The sequence below is a fragment of the Clinocottus analis genome, unplaced genomic scaffold, assembly GCF_023055335.1.
Source record: "Clinocottus analis isolate CAN_PGR_092001 unplaced genomic scaffold, fCliAna1.0.p SCAF_10, whole genome shotgun sequence".
Taxonomy (NCBI): Eukaryota; Metazoa; Chordata; class Actinopteri; order Perciformes; family Cottidae; genus Clinocottus; species Clinocottus analis.
This window is the reverse complement of record NW_027175821.1, coordinates 12,589,126-12,600,934: the sequence shown is the minus strand read 5'-3', so window position 1 is coordinate 12,600,934 and position 11,809 is coordinate 12,589,126. Positions and strand designations below refer to the sequence as shown.

At 40.0% G+C, this 11,809-nt stretch overlaps 2 protein-coding genes across 2 annotated transcripts; both read left to right on the top strand.

Moving 5' to 3' along the window:
* Positions 1 to 332: 332 nt before the first annotated feature.
* cdx4 (caudal type homeobox 4) lies at positions 333 to 3,143 on the top strand. Its single transcript, XM_068595383.1, has 3 exons — positions 333 to 768; positions 1,966 to 2,111; positions 2,910 to 3,143. Exons 1-3 carry the CDS (start codon positions 333 to 335, stop codon positions 3,141 to 3,143), a joined length of 816 nt encoding a protein of 271 aa, XP_068451484.1.
* A 1,512-nt stretch (positions 3,144 to 4,655) lies between these two features.
* On the top strand, positions 4,656 to 10,026 carry chic1 (cysteine-rich hydrophobic domain 1). The gene is made up of 6 exons (XM_068583849.1): positions 4,656 to 4,801; positions 5,962 to 6,016; positions 7,033 to 7,188; positions 7,580 to 7,636; positions 8,097 to 8,156; positions 8,578 to 10,026. Exons 1-6 carry the CDS (start codon positions 4,656 to 4,658, stop codon positions 8,626 to 8,628), a joined length of 525 nt encoding a protein of 174 aa, XP_068439950.1. The 3' UTR covers positions 8,629 to 10,026.
* The last annotated feature ends 1,783 nt before the right edge of the window (positions 10,027 to 11,809 follow it).

Genomic DNA, 11,809 nt, shown 5'->3' with positions numbered 1-11,809 from the left:
GCTGCAGGACAGACGCGAGGGGACAGCTGGGCCTGCCGCACAACTCACTCTCATTTTAATGCAAATCTCCAAGAGTTTAGGAGTTGGCTAACGTCAAGAAGGCCTTAGTACCTTTACCGTCTTGTCAACAGAGACACATCATGTGAGGCTGGAGACAGACTGGAACTACGTCGCCTTTCACACTGGGAACCCATTTGGACTAAAAGATCAGAAGGATTTTTTTTTCTTCTTTTTTAACAGTTTCAGGGTAACAATGTCGCCTTAAAATAGGCTACATTATTCCCTTTGCTGTTTCAATACATTTCATCGCTTGTTTTTTTTTCTTACAAATCATGTATGTGGGATACATTCTGGATAAAGAAAGCGGCATGTATCACCAGGGTCCAGTAAGAAGAACGGGCATCAATCTGCCTCCCCAGAACTTTGTTTCCACACCTCAGTACGGCGACTTTACCGGATACCATCATGTGCCAAACATGGATACGCACGCACAGTCTTCGGGGAGTTGGGGACCCACGTATGGCGCGCAGAGGGAAGACTGGGGTGCATACAGTCTGGGACCACCTAATGCTATTCCTGCACCTATGAACAACTCCTCTCCTGCACAAGTTCCTTACTGCTCATCTGAGTACAGTCATATGCATCCTCCAGGATCTGCGGTGTTACAGCCGCCGCCGGAGAACGTTAACATTGCACAACTTTCTCCTGATAGAGAAAGGCGCAATTCATTCCAGTGGATGAGTAAAAATGCACAAGCATCCTCTACAGGTGAGACCATCATCCTAAACATTGTGCCAAAAACGATGTTAGAATTGCCTTGGGCTTTCGACATTAGACTGGCGCATCGTTTGCTTCCGCTCGAGTCTTTCTTTCTGGCAGCTCCGTGTCATTTAATAAAATAGTATCGAATTTGGTTGATTAAAAACAAGGGACAAACCTGAAGACATATTGAAAGGAAATGTCAAATAAGGAGTAGACCGCTTCATGCAGGTTGCTTACATTTGGGCTAATAACAGTTTATAATGTAAATATAATGAGAACGTGAAGTCTAGAATCGCATAGGCCTCTATTAAATAATAATAATTAATTGCATAAGATTGGCAGCAGATAGTCAGTCAACCGTGTCCATAAAACATTTCCATATCTCATAATTCTGATGTGAAAATTGACTGAAGGCCAGCAGCCCGGTCTACATGTATTCTCTCCTGTGGTGTATAAAAAACAAGGTGTGAGGAATCGGCGCCAGGCGCAGTTGTGATGGTAATGTCATTATTCCTGGAGATGTGAGGTCGACTTCCCTGTCACATTGTTGGGTGTTTTGAGTGTTATCCGTCATATCCAGGCGGTGGCCTTTGCTTTCATCACCTCTTCACTTTGATATGCACCAACCTCCCATCCTCTCCGAGAGTTATATTGCCGGAAAGAGGGACTCTTTTCACAGCCTCAAAAGTAGAGTTGTACAAACTAGACTTTTACAGAGGCGAACATGACTGTTTCAAATCGAATATTTACTTGTGGGGAACTATTTTTTATTTTATTTTTACGTTAAATAAGATTTGTCACCGTCCGGCATGTGTTATCAAACTTGCTTCACGTAAAAGTGAACATGCACTAACCGGTCTGCAAATTGTTATCCAACGGTGCATCAACTCCGCCGATGTGTGTCCTATCTCCTGTGTGGTGTGTTTCTTTTTAACTTGCCAGTAGATTATCTGGTTGTTGGCTGTTTGAAATTCACTGTACTGCAGCTGTCATCAAAGCGAGATGAAAAAGCTCCATTTGCGTATCTGTAGAGAAGGCAGAGATGTGGATTTAAGAGGCAGCTAATAAAGATGCTATGTGCAGATAGGCCGGTCCTGGCATGCAGCCTCCTCTGTGTACATCTTCCAGTTCAACCGCCTGGCTGCTTGAAGGAAAGAAGCGAAATAACAATGATGTGTGTTTCCCTTCTTGTCGCCTTCGCAGGTAAAACAAGAACGAAGGAGAAATACAGGGTAGTTTACACAGACCATCAGAGGCTGGAGCTGGAGAAGGAGTTTCATTTCAACAGATACATCACCATCAGGAGGAAATCTGAACTGGCTCTCAACCTCGGTCTGTCAGAAAGACAGGTATGTCTAAACAGAATACTTCTGGGTTATTTTTTTTATTGGAAAACAAGTCGATAGGACTTTAAATATACGACACATAGAGCCTGGATGTAGGAGCGTTAATGAAAACCTCATTCAGATATTTTCTCACGTGCAACTTACCTAATGAGGCCTGTAGAAAACATGTAAATGTATCATCAACATAATGGTTATTCTGCTTATTTACATTTCTGAATACATTTGCATTGGATATATTTAGAGACACCTCAACTGATGATACTTTGTCTGTAGTTGTTTTCTATTAATTGTGTATTATATGTTTGATAAATCCTAAGAATACAAATATGTTATTGATAATTTGTTGTTATTTCGAATCTTAGATTTTTTTCATCCTTTTGAAATTACAGCAACATGTATTATTAATTATGGACAAATTCGTTATACTTATGTTTATTATTGTTATTTTTCTAATGTCCTATCCATTTGATACCAGGCAATGTATTGCCTTTTATTTTGGAAAACAATGGCATGTTTATCTAGGCATATATTTTATTTTATGTTGATTAAACAATATAAAGCTGTCAGGACATCAAACAAGACATAAACTCCTATAAAGTGCATTAATATAAAGCACATAAAGTGCATTATTCAATTATATTCACCATGTTTTTAATGCGCTTTATTTGTTTCCTATCCAATTCATCCTATTTGTACATTGTGTTTATTTTCATTATTTTGCATTAGGTGTCATGGCGTCGCATGGACAGTGGAGATGTAGCCTGCACCCAATGATATTAATTGAATTTCCTTCTCTTTCAGGTTAAAATCTGGTTTCAGAACCGCAGAGCCAAAGAGAGGAAGCTGATCAAGAAGAAGCTGGGTCAGTCTGACGGCAGCGGGGGATCCGTGCACAGTGACCCGGGTTCGGTGAGCCCTCTGCCGGTGCCGGGGTCTCTAAGTCCCGCAGACATCCACAACTCTATGTACCCTCCTCAGGGCATGAACACCTTGCCATCTATCAGGAATATACAGCAGGTGACTGTGACTCAGTAGAGCCGTTCACGCTCCGGACCATCTAATAACTGAGCACTCCGACACGCTGACGGGACACTTGATAGGCGGCCAGAGGATCTGAACTCACGTCCTGAAGCACGAAGCTGTGGATAAAGATCGCATTTATAGCAACAAATTGGAGGCTCTTGACATATTGCTTTTTTAAATAGAAATAGTTCTAATAACGTGGGAATTTAAAAGAAAAAAAAAGAAAAAATCGACGTATTTCAAACTTAAAAGCTTTTAATTTTTTTGTGAGTTAATAAGATATAAATATCATTTTTTTGTATGTGATGAAGTGTATGTGAATAAAACGATAATTCAGGGACATTTTAATTAAGTTTTAAACTGGATTGTATGTAGTGCGCGCCACACAAGCTGCTTTGACTGGAAAAATCCTTTACACAAGTTTAAAGCAGGGGCCAGCTGTTATAATACAGGTCGTGTGATGGCAAAATGTAAATAAAAATGTTGTTGTTTTGCAGTAAGCCTGTCATTTTTGTTATTTCTGAGTATTTGCAACGTTTGGTATTTGCAACGCTTAGTTTTGTATTTGAAATGCTTTATCTTTACCAGTACAGATAAACAGCATGTACAGGGGAAATACACTCTTAGAAAAACAGCTACAAAAACAGTTCAAGCCTTTCAGAAATTAACATCTCAAAGTGGGATTTTATTCCTATGCTTGTTTGAAATGTGTATCACCATACTCATAAAGATGTCCAACAATTATTCCCATTACATTACAGAGATCTTTAGGCAACAATAAAATATGTTTCGACCTGTAATAGGCTATTTCTCTCCAGAGTTAACAAAAATGTTAACAGAAAATAACAGAAATGTTAATTCAACGCACCTATTTTTCATTCGCACAAAGTGCTCATTACAATAGCGAAATAAAACCACTTGTTCTCATTTACTCTATAAAGTGCCTCCTATGACTTAAAACCAACCAGTAGTGGAAACAATTGAAATTATATTCTTGTTTTGGTCTTGTTAAATATATTTGCATTTATTTTCTCGTTTTAACATATGTCAAAACCGGGAATATGTCATCAGCAGGTGTACTTTCATTTAGTACTTACACCATAGGGTTAGATTCTAATACATTTCTAAGCTCCAGTCTTGATCCTTTAGGTTGTGAGGCGGGTTCTGGCTTATGGGTTCACAGTGTATGTTCATGTTTAATTAGTTAAAGGGGACGTCTTAATTGTCATGTGGCTAGAGCAGACTGACTTTTTGGGAAGCTGACTTTCCTGACTTTGCCCCATGTCCATGTCTGAAGAACTTAATTCCTTAATGCAAACATGACTATGGATCATTTCAGCATATTATAAACAGACGACAGCTCATGGGTCACTAGAGATTACTGTGATCTATATCCTCCATGTCTCACTGATGTCAGATGTTACTGCTGGTCCCCCTGAACACAGAGGGGCGATAATCGCTCTTCGCAGACTTCGGCTCCGCGCGCCCGCTCGTGCGTCAGCGCGCAGTCCCGCTGCAGACGTCATGAGCGTCTTACTACCCAACATGGCGGACTTTGATACCATTTATGAGTTGGAAGACGAAGAGGATGAACACATAGTGAGTGAGGAACACCTGCCCAGGTACTGTCCGGATCCCGTGGTGCTGCGAGGGGCCGGGCACATCACAGTGTAAGCAGAGTCGTGTTTGTCGTTCGTGTCTGTTCCGGCGTCGTATTTGTCGCTTTGTTGTCCTCATCCTTTAGCCCGTGTAGCTTGACGCTAGCCTGCTAGCCTGTTAGCTGACGCTGCACACAACTCACAGTTAGCCGTTCGGTCAGTCACGGGGACCGTTGGTTTTTCACCGTAAAAGTAACCAATCATTAAACGGACGTTAACGGTTCTTTATCACCGTGGCAACAGCGAACGTGGTCGGCGTCATTCGTTGAGAGGCAAGTTTACATGACATATTTTTCTTCGCTGGAAGAGGCTTTTAACGGACCCTCGCGCACCATCACCTGGCATTTTAAAGTTAATGTTCTCTTCACAATGTCACCGGCCCAATTCTAGTCCCGAGGCGTTTTTTTTACTGCGAGTTTCCTAATTGTTTTACACGGGGTGTCAGGTCCTCAGCTGCATTTTATTGTACTTCATCGGTTCGAGCTTTAAGCACGCCAGACCCCCACTGTGACGTCATGCAGGCACAACAGTGAGGTTTTTTTTCTTCCGGGAAACATTTTCATCACTGTCGTCATCGTCAGGCCATAACGTTAGCCTGACCATCAAGATGCTGATTCCCAGCTGGCGACCATTTCTGAGCATCTGGTTTCTCATTAGACAAAAAAAATTATTGAGGATCTCCAATTTTAACTCAATGGTTACTTTTCACATGCGTATTGATACTGTATAGAGCTTAACCCTTTCCAGGAGAGACATGAAAACATGAGCGAGTTTCTAGTGAAGCCAAATATAAGTAACGGCACTATTGTCCACTTTAATTACAAGGAGCAATCACACAAAATCCATGTGAATGTCACTTCAAGTTTCTGGCTGCAGCTGTAACATAAAGCTGCAATGCCTTATGGGAAGTGTAGAACAGTAGCCATATCATTCATTTTAATTTATTTATTGGGATGTGTTGCTGAAAGGGATTTTACTGATAATTATCTATTGTATTGGTTTGTTGGTAATATGAAGCGTAGTCATCTGGACCCCTGCATGTTTGGACTGTCTTTTAGAAGAAAACCGTCTTTACAGTGCCATCCTTTGGTTGTGTGTGTGATATAATATCCCCTGTCTTGTAATGTCAACTGAACTACACTTTAAAACACTTTTTGTTTGTCTTTTTCCAGGTTTGGACTGAGCAACAGATTTGACACAGAATTTCCCTCTGTTCTCACGGGAAAGGTACAGTTGCTTTTTAGTTTTCCTGTACTTTATTCTTGCAAACAGCTTTCTGTTCAATTCCAAGTGAGAAGAATTAAGCGATTAAAGCCACAGTGAATCAGTTGTTCTTTTGGGGCTTTAATAGCCCCTACTTCCCCAAACCACCCCATTCAAACCTTTCTGAGAGGTTTTGATCCAGTAGAGCTGCATTTCAAGTAACACACCACAGTTGTATAGAAATGAGTCTGAATGTGCTGCTGTCCAGCTCTGTAAATGAGTAAGCCGTCTATGGGGCTCAGTTGGCGGGGACCCCATTTGTTTTTGAGGATCCAGCTCCCGGTGATAAAATAATGAAATGAAGACCCTGCTGTAGACAAGAAAGGAAAGCTTCCTGGGTCGGACGCAGAAACACAAAAAGGCTGCAGGGGTAAGAGCAGGCCGAGGGAAGTGTGGGGCAATAAAAGGTACCTTCAGTATTGTGACCCAGGGTGACATGTGATGGATGAGGTCACAATTATGATGATTGAAGGGTGCAGATCAGGCCCTGCTGGGCTTTATTCCTAGGTCTTTGGCTGTTTGCAAAGAGACCTTTGCATCCTGTCATAAAAGATTACGACCCCAGTTTTATGGCGTACAGACTCAGCGAGGAATGAGCATCCATTCAAGTTGTTTGGTCGGCACTGCCACAGGCTCTGCGCTTATCTCTTTTGAGCCCCTCTTTGCCTTGAACAGTCTAGAGCTTGGTTAGCAAATCACAGGCATGCTATTTAGAGATCTCATCTCATCTCTGGACAACATCTGCAATTATCTACCTGTTGTTTTCTCTGAAGCCCTTTGATCTTTGTGCCCAATTGTGAGCAATTAGGAATATTTCAGGTCAGCACCACCGACAAACACTTAAATTGTCTCTTCCTCCTCTTGTGCTTCGTAATTTGATTATTGCTTTAATTTTCTGAGAATGACCTCTACTGCAGAGAGCCTCTCGGAGCTGTTCATTTTGGTATACGCACATCCATCCTTTCTCTCTTTTCTTCTAGGTAGCACCAGAAGAATTCAAAACCAGCATCAGCAGGCTGAATGCTTGTTTGAAGAAGAACTTGCCTGTGAATGTGAAGTGGCTTCTTTGTGGCTGCCTGTGCTGCTGTTGTACAGTAGGCTGCAGTCTATGGCCTGTTATCTGCCTCAACAAGAGAGTAAGTTCCACACCTCTTGTGACAAGCGTTGGACAGTTTAACTCTCCCTTACATCGGTGCTGATTACTCGGGGGCTGTTGTAGCAATTCAGCCACATTGGTCTAAGTGTAGAGGGTAATAACAACTTGTGTTCAATTAGTGGCTCTGTAGAAATGGCGCATCACGCTGCATAGCTCCTCTCCTGCCCAGTGCAAGGGTGTGTCATTTGAAGATGGTATTGCCACTCAGAATTGACGGCAACAAAGTGGAAATTACTAGCTGGTAAATTGGGAGTTCAGTCCATAAATCCTAACACTGCGGCTGTTTACTGTTACCTGTTAAAGTGTTAATTTGAGTAATGAGTATTCTGCTGCCTGCATTAATGTAGATGCATTGGTTTTCTTTCCAACAGACAAGACGGTCCATTCATAAATTGTTAGAGTGGGAAAATAATCGATTATACCACAAGGTAAGAATGACAAATTGCAGATTAGCACCTGTGTGAAAGTGCCTATTTGTCTGTGCCACTGTGCAGTGCGAGTTGAGCATCACCGTGATGGATAATGACAATTAATCTGTCTTGTAAACTCAAACCTGCCACACAAGTCCCTTAAAGCCGAGTCAGAGCTGTTGCACAGGGTCTGAGAGGACCGTGAGGTCAGCAGTAAAATGCTGTGTTAATTTAGTTTTGTCTCTCAGCAACAAATTACAGCTAGTAGCTGTGCAAAGGTATAAAGGAAGCTCTTCAGGGTGTCTGGCCACAGTTTGACCCCGGCGAGACCAGACAGTCCTGCTCCTAAATTCCCCCGACACTGAAGGGGAGATTTCAGACAGATTTTCCTTTGTTTGTTTGTGTGCGTGTGTCTTTGTGTCTGTTTGAGAGTGGGAGAGATGTTCATTCATTGTGTCTGTGTCTTTTATTCTTTCAGCTGGGGCTGCACTGGAAACTCAGTAAAAGAAAATGTGAAAGCAGTAATATGATGGAATATGTAAGTAGGCAGTCTCAACAAAATAACTATGAATGATTGGATTATTGGTCAACTCTATACATGTTCGGATTGTATTCATTAGCAATTTCACCCACAAATGGCTTTAGCGTCCCAAATATGAGCGTTCGTTGCATTTCTTTGCAATAAGTATATGATAGTAAACTATATATATTATACATATGTGTTTTGGATTGTGGTTGAAAAATTACAAAAAAAACAACAATCAGTAATCAAAATAGTTACAGATGTGATCTTCATTAAGTTTCCTTCAAAACCTAAAACCTGTTGCAAATAAGTTGGATATAAACATTAGTTCTAGGAGACAGGGTTATTCTTTTGAAAGTAAAACAAATCATTACCATCATCTTTAAACATCTTGCAGTTTAAAATAATACTTTGTTTTGTATTTTTCTTTCTGTAGGTCATTCTTATAGATTTCTTACAGAAATATCCTATATTTCGACCGGACTGAGGAGGCTGTCAAAGACTGGATGTGTGGCCCTTGAATCTAATCCTTAGTGCCTTGTATATACAGTATGTTGGAAAAAGGGTCTTCAGCGTTGTCTCATGGCGACCCAGTACATCTCCCAGTACCTTGTACATTAGAATTTGCAACTGTCACTTTGCTTTAGAGCAGATTTTGCACATTTTCCCGACAGAACTAGACATGTCCCCTTTGTTGCACTCGGATGTGTTTTTTTTTGTTACATGTGACAAACAAGTGAAACTCTCAAAGTGCATTTACCCCAAAGAACCATCAATTTATCCCATAACCGTAATCCCTTGCAAAGAATGTGATGCCTCCACCTTCCTTAACTACCCTTGCCTTATGTATGATTTTTTTTTAGAAATAACTTTACATGTAGGAGGAGGAAGGCACTGGGTAATTCAACAAGTCTGTAGATTTTAAAAGCTGCTTGTTGGGTTTACTCTTTGAATCCAGTTCTTTGCAAGTAGATGGGATGGTTGAAATTGCCTAACGTACAGTACGTCATCTAACTGTTATTTCTTTACATCGGACCCTCTGTACATGGGAACTAGCTAGTAAAATAACTTGACCTGTAAATACCATGTTAGATAAGCTGTACAGTGGTTTACCATTGTTTACATAAAGTTACTTAGCTCTCTAGTTTTTGCCAATATATTGCTGTACCATAGTTTTGATTAATGAAAGATGTCTATGTACCTTTCTAGTTTATATGGACCTGTTTACCTTGTAAGCCATATAGTTACAATGTACACGATGCCAGAGTTCAGACCCGTTATTGCACTTGAGCCCAGTAGAAAGTCAGGATGAGGCCTCCTGAAGATTCCTCCACAGCAGTGCATGTTACCATGTGGTGTTTGCCAATGAAGATGATATTCAATCGGTCGTCATCCATTCAACCTTAACGTAGAAATGGTCGCATCCCTGATGTGCAGTTGGAAACTAATGATTGAAACGCTGCACTTCCGGATTGCAAAGTTGAAATCATTTCTATCATTTCTATTTAAAAAAAAAACAAAAAACATCCCAACTTTGCATTTTATAGTTTTGTACTTTTTTCCTTTCCTGTGCTGTGTTTGCTCCTCCTGATGTGTGTGTGGGCGCACAAACGTCTTCAGTATCGAGCAGATGGTTCTTTTGTTCCAGTCATCTTGTCCAGTGTTAGTATCATTTTCCTGAATGTTAGTCAAGCGATTGCTGCCTTGCGTTGCGTTCAAGAGCCTCTGGAGTAGTGAAGCACATAGAAGACCGGTTGAAATATGTTCTCTTGTAAAGGAGATTTTAAATCCTCCTAGTATTGTCCCTGTTACAATTCTAGTAAATGTTCATCCTGGTGACCTAATGCCCACAGAGAGAGAAAATAAATTGTTGATTTTGAATTTTCTTTGCTTCTTTTTTTATTTGAAACTATTTTGTCATTTACTGTCACACTCAATGAATGATGTGTCATCTCAGTAAAAACAGATCATCGAGCAAAGCCTGCTGCCCGCCTCAGAAATGTGTCCATTTGTCATGTTTAACAAGGGGTAAAATCGTTAACTTTAACAAGACAGTCTGCAATTAGTCGACACATTTGTAAAACTCAGGAATGCCATTAATATAACTTACTGCTACTTTCTAAAGTTATGGATCCGTGGTTGGAGAATACTGGACCATGTCTTTACTTTATCTCTGCACAACCCCCGAATGCTGAAGAGCTGGGCTTGACTTCAGTCTGGCTGGTTTTATGGTCCTTTGTTTTCTCTGATTAGCTTTCAGTAACCATTTACTGCACCAGTGCTCCAATGGTTTTAAGCCATAAGCACTGGTTTTAGTTCATTTAGAATTAAATGTAGTCCAAAATATATTAAGATTCAGCCAAGCAGTTTCTTTTAATTATTCTGGATTTCATCTGAAGAACATAACATTATTTTTTGAGAGACTTGTGAACAAAAAGTCACTTGCCTACTTGAGTATTTAAAATGTATGAATCTTTTACTTCTCTACATCTCAGCCATAAATATTGTACATATTCAAGTTCATCTTAAGTTAGTTCCTTCGGATTTACAAGTTCTCCTGTCAGTATGATAAAGTTGTAACTTGTCCTACAAGAAGAATTATTATTTTGTCTAATACATACGTACTTTTACTTAAGTACTACTTAAATGCAGGACTTTTCCTTGGGTGGAGGATCAGAGTACTTCTTCCACAACTGCATGCTCCATGAGACACTAAGCAGAGTGTCTGTTTGACTTTCATAGGTATGTTTTGCATTTGTAGAAGGTTGTGCTGGTCTTGTTTGTTTACATGCTCAAACGCGTGTGTGTGGCCGTTTTTTAATTTTGCATGTACACATGACTGCTCAATAAAAGTTTAATTTGGTAAAAATTACAGAGACTAAAATCGGTAAAACATGGTTTACTTCTGCATCTATACAGATTCTGTCCACTAGGTGTCAGACTGAGCCATGAACAGACTACAGTTTATTAGACATTTCTGACTGGGGTAAGGAGTTTAATAATTTGTACATTCATTAAATATATATTTTATCAGGGAACATGGCATAACTACAAAACTCTCCATTCCCATTATGCGAGTGGAACTAATGGCAGCTTGTGTAGTCCAAAACATTTACGTTCAACATGTATGTTTCTTTCCCGTTTTACAGACACTTGAAGATTTATTTTTGTATCAAGGACAAATTGTGAATCTGATATATTTTCTCTTATACACCAAAATAAACAGAAGAACAGCATGATTTATTATGATTTTATTGAACATAATAAAACGGGATGGGCTAATACACACATCAACTGTATACACTGTATTCCACTGCCAATCTCAAAAACTAATTCTGAATTATTCAATAAGTCTTGGTCTCACTTGATGCACAAGAAAGGCCACTGGGAATGTGTTGACACAAAAAAGAATGAGGTAACACAAATTGATCCAAACAAAGCAGTTCTCCGTTGAAATTCAATTTATAATGTGAGAAAATAATGATGGGAAACACATTTTGGTACAGTGGAAATTTAAGGCAAGTATACATTCTGGGTTGTCCTTCAATGTCTACAAGGCACACGCTTATCAAAGTCATTCGGTATTATATAATGCTTCTATAGACCAGCTCACAGTTTTAAACAACAATATAAACGTTTTTTTTTCTGTTGCAGAATTTGCTAATATT